The 13121-nt window shown below is 38.3% G+C and overlaps 1 protein-coding gene across 1 annotated transcript in view; it reads left to right on the top strand.

Moving 5' to 3' along the window:
• The window catches only part of LOC128706073 (myotubularin-related protein 9-like), a 178002-nt gene that overhangs the window by 140530 nt on the left and 24351 nt on the right, over positions 1 to 13121 (top strand). Inside the window, exons 6-7 of the mRNA XM_070093314.1 lie at positions 4126 to 4259; positions 6356 to 6499. Of these exons, the coding sequence (XP_069949415.1) occupies positions 4126 to 4259; positions 6356 to 6499 (278 nt within the window). The remainder of the gene's footprint in view (positions 1 to 4125; positions 4260 to 6355; positions 6500 to 13121) is intronic.

The raw sequence follows: 13121 nt of genomic DNA, 5'->3' as shown, positions 1-13121 counted from the left end.
TGATGATCAAATAATGGAGCTTGGGAATATGATAGTAGGTAGTACTATAAAATAAATGAGTTTTGGAATATAATGGCAAAATTGTGAACTTGTTCTACTTTAGCACCTGAGAATAGCACCTTGATTATTTTAACAATTGTGAATGTATAAACTAGGGTAGTTATATAAAGCTAAAATAAAGGAGAAAATATATAAGGGACTAAAATTAAGTAATGGTAAACAAAGTTAAATGGACAGATGGTCACTATGAAATAATATTGGTTTAGGAGTAAGATCTGATTTGTAATATTAGATAAATTGAGCAGTTTATTGCACAATAAAAGTAAAAAAAATGAGGTAGTTGGTACTAGCTAGCAAAAGATAGTTTTGGTACTTGCAAAAAAGTAATTGGAATATACACTAATTGCATACACAATGAAAAGTGACTAAAAAACAAGTAGTGATAAACAAAATTAAATGGACAGGTAAGAAAAATGAATATTATTAATTTGGAGTAAGATTTGACTTGTAATTTAAAATTATGAGCAATTAATAGCAGTAAGAAAGAAGTATAGAGTATTGGAGGTAGTTGGCATTAGCTAGTGATGAAAAATAATAAAAATAATAATGTACAATATAATAGTAACGTACACTATATGCACCACACGTATATATGTATTAAGGGCACTTATCTAATCTGTTACAGAAATGTCAGCTTTTCTAAGGAAGGTAGAGAAATCATGTTCGTTTGAGATGGTATATTGTTGTCCTGTTGATGTTTTCCTTACTAGTATTTTCCCATCTCGCGTGAAACACTGATGTATTTTGTTTTCCTGTTTAAGTTTTCTCAGCCTGAACAGAAGGTTTTGACGTTTTTTTGTTAGACACTCATTTATGTACACTCCATTTTTCATTGTAATTGCTGATTTAATTAGGTCCTTTCTTTTATCGTATGAATGAAGTCTGATCATTATACTGTGTTTACTTCCTGGTTTTCCTAGCAAACGTGTTTCTTTGATTTCATTGTTTTGCACGATGACTTGTACGTGGTTCTGTATTATCCTGACAGCAGTTTCTTTGCACTGTGCTTGTGTTATGTCACTAGGAATGTGTGGACTGTTTATTATAACTGCATCAGACAACTTATCTTGTTCAGTTTTGTCGTCTTGGAAATCAAGGTATTCATTTAGTCGAGTGTGCATGTTCTGATTCCAGTCCTTGATTGCTTCTTCAACCTTCATATTTATTGTTGTTATTTGCTCAGTGTGACTGGCTATAGCTGCTTTTAGAGTATTTTCTGTGTCAACACTTCCCGATGTAATCTTCTCTTCAAGGTTTTGGATCTTATTCTCGAGGTTGGTTATCTTGGAATCTCGTCGCTCGAGTGCTGCTTTGATATCTTTGATTTCATTTTCTAGAGCAACGATGTAGTCCTTGATATTGTCAGGAATAATCATACCTGAGTTATCATGGATGAATCCTTTGAAGGGAGTGGAGTTGGAGGGGGAGTCAGCCATGTTTGTTGTTGTTGTTGTTGTTCCCTGGGTGGCGGCGGTGAGGGGGGTTGATGATACACTGGCGTCCTGCTGGGTAGACAAGTTGAGTTCTAGGGTCCTTGCTGTTATTCTTTTATTACTGGTGTTGTTTCTTCTGCGATATCCTTTCATAGTATCACTGAAGTAGATACTGTGTAGCAATGGAGGAGAAGGCTTGTTTTCTCGGAGCTTGGGTTAAGTGGTTGTCTGGCAGCGGAGGCAGTGTTTGGGTTAGCAGGGCTGTCTTCCTTAGATCTTCTAATTTTGTCAAGATTTGGGTTACATTCTTAGTATTCTTGGGTCATGTTGTGGTCTACGTGGGTTCATGTAGTTGAACTTTCACCTTAGGCCATCACAAGTTTTGATGGGCGATGTTTTTTTGAGAAAGAAGAGCTGGTAGGATACCGTTGCTGCCGCTGCCGCTAGCCCCTTGCATTACAGTACTATGTAGGTACTTTATATAGCAAAGGTTTGACATTATGCCCTACCCAGTATGTCAGCAATTTCAAAGGTTGGCTTATTGAGGCTAGGACTTTGGGTAGTTTCAAATTTAGGTTGGATAAATATATGAGTGAGAGGGGTTGGATTTGAGTGGGACTTGCAAATGAGTGGATAGAGTTATCAGAGCTTATTTCTTGGGTAGCATTGAAAATTGGGTTGGGCAAATGTTTTGTTAGTGGGATGGATTGTAAAGGACCTGCCTAGTATGGGCCAACAGGCCTGCTGCAGTGATCTTCCTTTCTTATGTTCTTATGTCCATTTTGACTTACGACCGGTTGGTCGGAACCAAGCTCATTCGTAAGTCGGATGGTGTATTTATGGTTGTATTCTCATTTTCTTTACCTCATTTGATAGAATGGGGGATATATTACAGAGAAATAGAGATGATTTTGAATGGTTTACAGATCAGAAGTTGCTTGAAATATTGGATTTTTGATGATGTTCAAGAGTAAGCAAATCACGCCACACGTCCTATACATGTCAACCGGTGGGTCTGATATGCTTTCACAAATGTTCTGATATTATTTATACCATTTTTACAGTAGTGAAGTAGTCTACATAACAGTAACTCTTCTATTTTTTGTGTGAATGAAAATTCAACATAGAAAGCAAGCATAATAGAATAGGGGCCTGGAGACATGACTAATGAACAGAGAAAATGCTATTTTAGCACTAGGAATGTTTGCATTGTTTATTCTTGAATTTTGTATGAAATTGGCCAAATTATCAATTTCTGATCACTTTATTATGTAGTTGAAAGAGGTAAATGGGTGGTTTCTTGTACTCAGTCAATAGAAGAAAAGGAGTTCTAGTGAAATAGCTATGAATATAGTCGACTGGAACAATGGAATTGGCCCAGGATAGGGCTTAAATTGAGCAAAATCACCAATGCATAAATGTCACTGAGACTACTAGCTTCGTGAGAGCATAATTCTGTAAGTTTGCCATCAAATTTCATATTTTTTACTTCATTACCATCAGGAAAAGATTATCATTTCATGAGTTTTTTTTTTTTTTAAATTCTGCGATACTAAGAGCAAGTTTGCGAGCAGGGGTCGTGACAGTGAAAGGGTTAAGGAACAAAATAAATGTTATTTTAGTGCCAGGAATGTCTGTGTTGTTTATTTTGCACTGTTATTAAATTGGTATTTTTTTAAATTTTGTGTAAAATTGGCTAAAATACCATGGTTTCTTTTACTTATTCAATGGAATGGAAAGCATTCTTGTGAAATACAGTAGACAGTCATTTAACATGGTAGTTACATTCCTGAAAACACCGTGTTAGGTAAAAAACCGTGTAAGATGAACTGAAGAACTTATGGGAAAAATAGGGTTACGTTCCTAAGAGCCTCAAAAAAAAACCAAACAACTTTTTTTTTTAGGCCTCCACATCTTACAAAAATAAAATTGAATATGTAATTGCAGTTCATTGTTGTGATGTATTATGTTGGTTTTACTGCTTAAGACTACAAATGTAACAGAAATAATATTTCTTACCTTAAATTGTGGGTGCTGGTGTTTGTGGATGATTGTGAAGAGAGTGGAGAGTTATGCTGTGGTCCTACTGGGCTGAGGTGGATGGTAGAGGTTCTGGTACTGAAGTTGATGGTTGTACTGGAGTGTCTAACTTTAAGTCATTCAGTCAGTCAAGTCATTCAGTAAGTTAATCAAGTCATTCAGTAAGTCAGTCAAGTCATTAAGTCATTCAGTCAGTCAGCCAAGTCATTCAGTAAGTCAGTTCATTCAGTAAGTCAGTCAAGTCATTCAGTAAGTCAGTCAAGTCATTCAGTAAGTCAGTCAAGTCATTCAGTAAGTCAGTCAAGTTATTTATTAAGTCAAGTCATTCAGTAAGTCAGTCAAGTCACTCAGTAAGTCAGTCAGTCACACAAACTTATGTTTAACTCTTTTTATGTGTACAAAGTAACACTTCATTATGGCCACAAGATGTCTTGTCTAATATCTTTGTTTCCTTCGTTAATACTAAGACTTAAATGCTTACACCTTTTCTCACCACTTTGGGCAACACTTGTATGCCTACTGGGTGTCATGTTTGCTTGGCAGATACAAGATATAGCAATTAAAAGATCAAAACACAATTCACAATCACAAGCTTATACTAGAGAAGTTGGACTGGACACATATGAAGTACGAATGCTGGGATGGTGGGGTGTTGTCGGGGAGTGGCTGGGGACGACGGGAGGTGTCCCCCGCTGATCCACAACAAGGCGCCCGCTTGAGGAAAAGGTAATTTTTTTTTTCCTTCCCACAAACTGAACCATATGTCAGTGGAACGCCCTCCATCTGAGCAAAAAACTAATGGAAAAATAAATAAATAAATAAAGAAACGACTCTAGGAATAATAATAATAATGACTTTTTGAGGATTTTACTTAAATTTTAAATACCGTGGACCCCCAGTATACGATATTAATCCATTCCTGAGAACTCATCGTATGCCAAAATTATCGGAAGGCGAATTAATTTTCCCCATAAGAAATAATGGAAATCAAATTAATCCGTGCAAGACACCCAAAAGTACTACGAAAAAAAAGTTTTACCACATGAAATATTAAGTTTAATGCACACAAACTGAAGAAGACATGCACAGTTAGTAGTACTCTACTAACAATAGAATACATGACACTTACCTTTAATGAAGATCTGGTGATGATTGATGGGATGGGAGGAGGGGAGAGTGTCGAAGTTGTTAATGTTTAGAAGGGGAATCCTCTTCCATTAGGACTTGAGGTAGCAAGTCCTTTTCCGGGGTTACTTTCCTTCCTGCCACTAGGACCAGCTTGAGAGTCAATGGACCTCTGTCGCACAACGAATCTGTCCATAGAGCTCTGTACCTCCCGTTCCTTTAAGATTTGTCTAAAATGGGCCACAACATTGTCATTGTAATAGTCACCAGCACGGCTTGCAATAGCTGTGTTAGGGTGATTTTCATCCATAAAGGTTTGCAGTTCAACCCACTTTGCACACATTTCCTTAATTTTTGAAGTAGGCACAATGGATTCCACAACTGGCATAGGCTTCTAAGGGTTAGCCCCAAACCCTTCAAAATCTTTCTTAATTTCCATATTAATTCTCACCCTTTTTACCACAGGGTTGGCACTAGAAGCTTTCTTGGGGCCCATGGTGACTTATTTTGCAGAAATAAGCACCAAAAACACTGTGATAATATGGAATGTACCGAATGTATGCTTAGATGCGAGCACACTGGCTGGCTTGTAAACACTGGCACGCACGGGGCAGTTCAGGCCTCACTTGGACATGTCCCAGACAAATCGCGCGTGGCGGGTTTTTTAACGAGTGACGAGGCAAAATTTTTGCGTTAAAATGTATCGTATACTGGATTTAATATATACCGATGCCATCATATGCCGGGGGTCCACTGTATAATAAAAATGGTCTTTGGTTCTGGTGCTGTAGTTGGGCAGGAGTAGGTAAGGCCCTGAACAGATCTCTGATGTTAAAGATGATATAGGTAATCCTGGGCGGATGGTAACAGTCCGATGTTTTGGAATCTCCTGTACTACTTAGTTGGAGCACCACAAGTAGGATAAATAAGGGCCGGTAGTAGTCAAACAATGTTAATTAGTCAAATTGACAAGTTTCTTGCTCCTTTATCTGGCATCTACCCTGGATGACCACGCCAGGAACAGAGCTGGTAATAAAAAAAAATAAACTGGTTACCAATTGTTATGATAATATAACATTTAAGAACGAAAAAGAGTGGTAAATGCCAAAATCATTACTGGTAACCAGCAAACAAAAGAAAACAACGAACAGTAATACTCCTGGTAGATCACCTTACCTGTTCAGGAGAAGAGTGGAGGTGAAGTGACTCTCCAAACTTCAACCCACTCCAGATAAGGTCAATACTACCAGGAGTAGAAATTGAAACAAATCAGACACCAGGAACTAGCGTTTCGCCCCAGCCCACTAGTGGGGGGGTGCGCTACGTAACTCGCTAATGGTTCCTGGTTGCCTGAACAACCGTAACCCCACTTACAACCCACTTTTCCCTCACAATACCCCCTTTCCAAAACTTATGGATGGAGTTAATAAGTTGATTAACAGAGGGAAAAGAACTATGTACAACCTCGGCTCAGCCAATCTGAAAAGTGGTTTTCAGAGCCAGATATATATACACTTTAAACTTATAGGGCTGAATAGCCAAAGCCCATCTCAAGAGTCTGCTATTTGAACCTTTAAAGTTTTCCAAGTACGTCAGTGGCTTGTGATCTGTTTCAAGCACAAAGGGTTTTCCATATAGGTAGTACTATTTGAATCTACTTATACCTCATACTAATGCGTAACATTCTTTCTCCGCAGTGGAGTATCTTTCTTCTCTTGGCAGAAGCTTCTTACTGGCGAAAGATACAGGGAAAAGAGTCTCTTCATAATACTGAAGCAGTACAGCCCCGAGTCCAGAATGGGAGGCTTCTGTTCGGAGACAAAAAATTTTATTAATGTCTGGTAATTTTAGGAAGTGGGGCTGGAAAATATTCTTTTAATTTGTTTGAAGCTTTGAATGGCTTCTTCAGAACAACTAAGAGGTTCCTTAACACACTTTTTTAAATAGTCTGTGAGGACTGATGCTAAACCACTTAAATTTGGCACAAAACTTCTGTAAAAATTAACGGATCCAAGGAAACTTATTAACAACTTTTTTGTAGTAGGGAATGTACTTTCTAAAATGGCTTTAATCTTATTAGGAAGTGGTGATAAATTGTTGTCAGAGATAATAAACCCGAGGTATTGTACCTTGGGATAGCCAAGAAAGCACTTCTGTGGCTTGACGTAAGGCCATGAGTTCTTAGTCTTTTCAAAACCAGCGACAGTGTAGTTAGATGGTCTTCCCAGACATGTGTCATGATATAAATATTATCAAAATATACTGAGACATTCTTGAGATCAGAAAGGACTATTCTCATAAGCCTAATATACATGGCACACGCAGTAACCAAGCCGAAAGGCATTGTGCAATATTGCATTAGTCCTCTATGAGTAGGGAAAGCAGTGTATGGTTTCGAGTCTGGGTGTAATGGTACTTGATGGTATGTTTGTGAGATATCTAACTCCGAGAAGAATTTACAGTCATGGAATTTATACAAGTCATGATCGATTACTGGCAAGGGTTCTGCATCCCATTTAGTGATAGTATTTAAATAATGAAATCTTGTGCTAGCCTGTAAGAATTGTCTGGTTTCTTTACCATAACAACTGGTGAACAGAAAGCTGATTTAGAAGGTTCTATGATATTTAAGTTAAATATTTGTCAGCTTCATTATCAAATGTTTTCTGTAAGTGAATGGGAACAGGGTAGATTTTCCGCCTTGCTGGTTCATGATCTGACAATTCAATCTTGTGTACAACAGTGGTGATAAGTCCTAGAATCTCTGTGAATATGTCTGAAAAGGTATTTACTAAGGCACTTACTTGAGACTTTTGTTTATTTGGTAGTTCACTGTTGATGTTGACATTTGAGTTATTCGGTAACGGATTATCCGTTAAGATATCCAGTAGTTCCTTCGATTCTGTAAGAGACTCATCATCTATAATACAAACTTTACACTCGTATGAATCGCCACTTGTAACTATGCTGTAAGATGTAGTTTATTCATCAAAGGAGTTTAAACAAAGATTAACTTCTCTACGGTGGTTCCGTTTCAAAATATTGACATGATACATTCTTTCCTTACCCTTGACATCCAAGAGATAATCTACCTTATTACAGACCTTCACTACTTTATACGGTCCGTGCCAGGTAATTAGCAATTTGTTGGATTTGTCAGGTAGAAGAACTAAAACTTCATCACCAATATTAAACTTACGTTTGGAGCTTTTATGGTCAAAATAGGTCTTGTAGGTTTCCATAGACATCTTTAGGTTTTTAATGACCAAATCAGCGGTTTCTTCCAATCTTTCCCTCAGATCTGAAAGAAACTGATAGCTGTTTTGAACTTCAGGTTTAATATCTTTGGACCATAGTTCATTCAAGATAAATAGTGGTCCACGAGCTTGTCTCCCATAAAGCAATTCAAAAGGGGAATAACCAAGGGAATCACTTGGAATCTCACGCATTGCAAAGAGAGCACATGGTAGAAATCTATGCCAGTCAGTTGGTTTAAGAATACATTTTTTTTTTTCAACAAACCGGCCATATCCCACCAAGGCAGGGTGGCCCAAAAAGAAAAACAAAAGTTTCTTTTTTTACATTTAGTAATATATACAGGAGAAGGGGTTACTAGCCCCTTGCTCCTGGCATTTTAGTCGCCTCTGACAACACGCATGGCTTATGGAGGAAGAATTCTAGTCCACTTCCCCATGGAGGTAAGAGGAAATAAACAAGATGAAGAACTAGTAAGAAAATAGAAGAAAACCCAGAGGGGTGTGTATATATATATATATATATATATATATATATATATATATATATATATATATATATATATATATATATATATATATATATATATATATATATATATATATATATATATATATGCTTCTATACGCAAGTGTAGTGTGACCTAAGTGTAAGTAGAAGTAGCAAGACGTACCTGAAACCTTGCATGTTTATGAGACAGAAAAATGGACACCAGCTATCCTACCATCATGTAAAACAATTACAGGCTTTCGTTTTACACTCACTTGGCAGGACGGTAGTACCTCCCTGGGCGGTTGCTGTCTACCAACCTACTACCTAGAAGAATACATAGTTTCTTGAATATTGACTTCAGGATGGAGTGTTGTCGCTCCACTCTTCCGTTACACATTGGATGGTAAGGTGTAGTGAAAAGAGGTTTAACACCCACAAGTTGATGAATCTGTTCCATTAATTCTGAAGTGAATTGTGCCTCTTGATCCGACAGAATTTCACAAGGTATACCTACACGTGAAAAAATAGAAAATAAGGCTTCTGCGACTTCTGTGGACGTAATGGATTTTAAGGGTACCGCCTCTGGGAAGCTGAATGCATAGTCAATCATAGTTAAAATATATTTATGACCTCCTGATGAGCGAGGAGTGATAGGACCAACTATATCCACTGCAATTAGCAAAAGGGACTGAGAAAATTGGCATCTTTACCATAGGAACTCTCTTAGTTCTATCCTTTTGTGAGGAAAGTTGACATACATGACATGATCTACAGTACTTATAGATGTCAGAGGACATACTAGGCCAGAAATATAGGTCTTTGATCTTATTATAGATTTTCCTGTGTGAAAAATGGCCAGAGAATGGTAGGTCATGAGAATTCTTTAAAATAGTTTCCCGGCAATCCCTCGGAATGACTAACAGACTTCGACCCACGTCATTGGGTTTGTCCGCAGACACTATAGTCTTGTACAGAAGATCATGTTTGAACTGAAACTTACAAGAAAATTTCTTTCTTTGTATCATGTTGCCATTTAAAGCTAACTTACGAGTTTCCTCTAAGGAAGGACAAGTCTTTTGAAGACCCTCTACATCAATGTGAGACAGCTCAATAGGTTTTCCTTTGGAAAGAACTAATAGGTTGATAGGTTTTACCTTAGACTGAGCTCTGGTAAGGACTTTAATCGTGTCCTGTTGCTGAAAAGATTTTGTCACACTTAGTTTTTCACTGGTTTCTGCGTTTTCCGGTTTTGGTGACTGACTTACTAAGGGTGTTCCCGGAGTTTCATAACTGTCAGCACTCTGATTTAAGTTATCCATTTGAATCACCTCTGGAGCTATCTGTGAAGAAACAGAAGTGCAGTGGACCCCCGGTTAACGATATTTTTTCATTCCAGAAGTATGTTCAGGTGCCAGTACTGACCGAATTTGTTCCCATAAGGAATATTGTGAAGTAGATTAGTCCATTTCAGACCCCCAAACATACACGTACAAACGCACTTACATAAATACACTTACATAATTGGTCGCATTGGGAGGTGATCGTTAAGCGGGGGTCCACTGTATTAGGTTCCAACCCTTTCTTGGAAACTCTTCCAAATTCTAAACAGTCTCTTTCAGATGGGAAAGTAGCCCCTTGTATGTTCCCAACCAAAACAGAACATGAGGTTATTGGGGCAACTACTGCATCTACCCATCCTGAGAACCATTTGCACCTTATGAAACATCTGACTGTTGGAAAAGCATCGCTTCTTCCTAAATAGTCGGTTAATTTAGTGGACTTACAATGTGATGAATCTAGGTTAGGGAAAAGCTTACTCGAGATAACAATACAGGAACATCCAGTGTCTCTAAGAATTGTTGACACATTTATGCCATTAACTGTACCTTCACTAAAAAGTGCAGTGATATTAGATTCGGTGAAACACACCGATATTCTCACCTTTTCTCTTAGGACAGTTGGGCCGTCTATTGCCCAGTTCATTACAGTTGAAACACTTTACTGTGGAATTCTTCGGTATGAAGGTTTTGGATCCCTCAGATTGTTTAGGCACAACAGACTTATATCTACTACGCACTTTAGGATAATTATTATGTGCACACACATATATGCCTGCAGCTTGTGCCATTTCTGAAGCTGTATGAATGTTGTGTTCTTTTATGAATATTTGTAAATCAGAGTTTACAGAAGAAAGGAATTGATCTCTAACCATCAGGTCTCGTAAAGAGTCGAAATCGTGGTCGACTTCAGCACTATCAATCCACGAATCAAATAATCTGAAAAGTGTTGTTAAGAACTGCATATAATTTTGATTTAGAGTTATTTTAATGTGCCTAAACTCTGACCTGTAATGATGAACTGTTTTCTTGAAAGCCTGAAGTATAGCTTTCTTCAGCAGGCTGTAATTAGCAATAACATCAGAGGGTAGGGTGGAATAGACATTTAATGCTGAACCTGACAATAGTAAGCCAAGCCTAGTAGCCCAAGAATCTGATGGCCAGTCACAGAGAGTGACAGTACTCTCGAATTGAGTAATATATGCCGAGATGTCATCTTGTTCTGTGAAAGGTGGTATCTGTGGCATCCTAATACAGTGGACCCCCAGTATTCGATATTAATCCGTTCCTGAGAGCTCATCGAATACCGAAAATATCGAAAAGCGAATCAATTTTCCCCATAAGAAATAATGGAAATCAAATTAATCCGTGCAAGACACCCAAAAGTATGAAAAAAATTATTTTACCACATGAAATATTAAGTTTAATGCAATAAAATAATTACAATAACAACAATAACAATAGAATAATTGACACATACCTTTAATGAAGATCTGGTGATGATTGATGGGATGGGAGGAGGGCAGAGTGTGGATGGTGTTAGTGTTTAGAAGGGGAATTCCCTTCCATTAGGACTTGAGGTAGCAAGTCCTTTTCTGGAGTTACTTCCCTTCTTCTTTTAATGCCACTAGGACCAGCTTGAGAGTCACTGGACCTCTGTCGCACAACAAATCTGTCCATAGAGCTCTGTACCTCCCGTTCCTTTACGATTTGTCTAAAATGGGCCACAACATTGTCATTGTAATAGTCACCAGCACGGCTTGCTATAGCTGTGTTAGGGTGATTTTCATCCATAAAGGTTTGCAGTTCAACCCACTGTGCACACATTTCCTTAATTTTTTAAGTAGGCACAATGGGCTCCACAACTGGCATAGGCTTCTCAGGGTTAGCCCCAAACCCTTCAAAATCTTTCTTAATTTCCATATTAATTCTCACCCTTTTTACCACAGGGTTGGCACTAGAAGCTTTCTTGGGGCCCATGGTGACTTATTTTGCAGAAACAAGCACCAAAAACAATGATAATATGGAATGTACCGAATGTATCCTTAGATGTGCGCACACTGGCTGGCTTGTAAACACTGGCACACACAGGGCAGTTCAGGCCACATGTGGACACGTCTCGTACGAATCGTATCGAATACCGGGTTTTCGATCGGATACCGAGGCAAAATTTTTGCGTTAAAATGCATCGAATACCGATGCCATTGAATACCGGGGGTCCACTGTATTTGGTTCTTGGGAAGGGTATTCTAGTACCCCTTCATCTATTTTCTGCTTAGATAGTTCTATCTTCTTGGATTCTAATTCCAACCTTGACTGTTCTAACTCCCTCTGCTTAGCCTGTTCTTCAATTTCCTTCATTTTGAAGGCTACCTCTCTTGCCTGAACTCTATCTTCTCTAGCTATCCTTTCCTGTTCTTGTTTCTCTTCCGGAGCTAGTCTTTCCTGTTCCTTTTTCTCTTCTCGAGCTAGTCTTTTTTCTTCTCAAGCTAGTCTTTCCTGTTCCTTTTTCTCCTCTCGAGCTAGTCTTTCCTGTTCCTTTTTCTCCTCTCGAGCTAGTCTTTCCTGTTCCTTTTTCTCCTCAATAGCCATTTTAGCAGTAATATAACTATCAAGGTTCTGTCCAGTAAATCCCATTTCCTTTCCAGCTTTCAACCAGAAATCTAAGGCATCCATCTTGTAAAAAGAAATATTATGCACCAAACTTGACCCATCTGAACTAACAAACTAACAGGAACGTCTGTTGCAAAAGAGGGACACAGACCGCACACTTTAAACTTCCCAAAGAAGAAAATGAACTAAGCTTATCTCCCTGGAAGAACACACTTGTGGGCTCAATAGCCTTCACTAAGCTAAATATGCATGGTTCACACAGGAGGAGTTATTATCAAAGTTCCCCAGGTCCAACAAATAGGCAAACTTCTAAACCGAACCCTAAAACCAAACAACGGTAAGTCAACCAGACTACCAATAATGACTTGACACCTCAACTAACCCACCCTTTTCTATCTTAAATGTTATACTCACAACCAGTTGAACCATCAGGACGATGTTGCTTCAAGAGTCGGATCCTTGCAGGGTCGCCATTGTCAGTGGAATGTCTAAATAAAGAAACGACTCTAGGAATAATAAGAATAATGACTTTTTGAGGATTTTACTTAAATATAATAAAAATGGCCTTTGGTCCTGGTGCTGTAGTTGGGCAGGAGTAGGTAAGGCCCTGGACAGATCTCTGATGTTAAAGATGATGTAGGTAATCTTGGGCGGATGGTAACAGTCCGATGTTTTGGAATCTCCTGTACTACTTAGTTGGAGCACCACAAGTAGGATAAATAAGGGCCGGTAGTAGTTGAACAATGTTAATTAGTTCAATTAACCC

The sequence above is a fragment of the Cherax quadricarinatus genome, chromosome 3 (genome assembly GCF_038502225.1).
Source record: "Cherax quadricarinatus isolate ZL_2023a chromosome 3, ASM3850222v1, whole genome shotgun sequence".
Classification (NCBI taxonomy): Eukaryota; Metazoa; Arthropoda; class Malacostraca; order Decapoda; family Parastacidae; genus Cherax; species Cherax quadricarinatus.
Note: the sequence above shows the minus strand (reverse complement) of the source record. Positions and strands in the feature narration are given on the sequence as shown.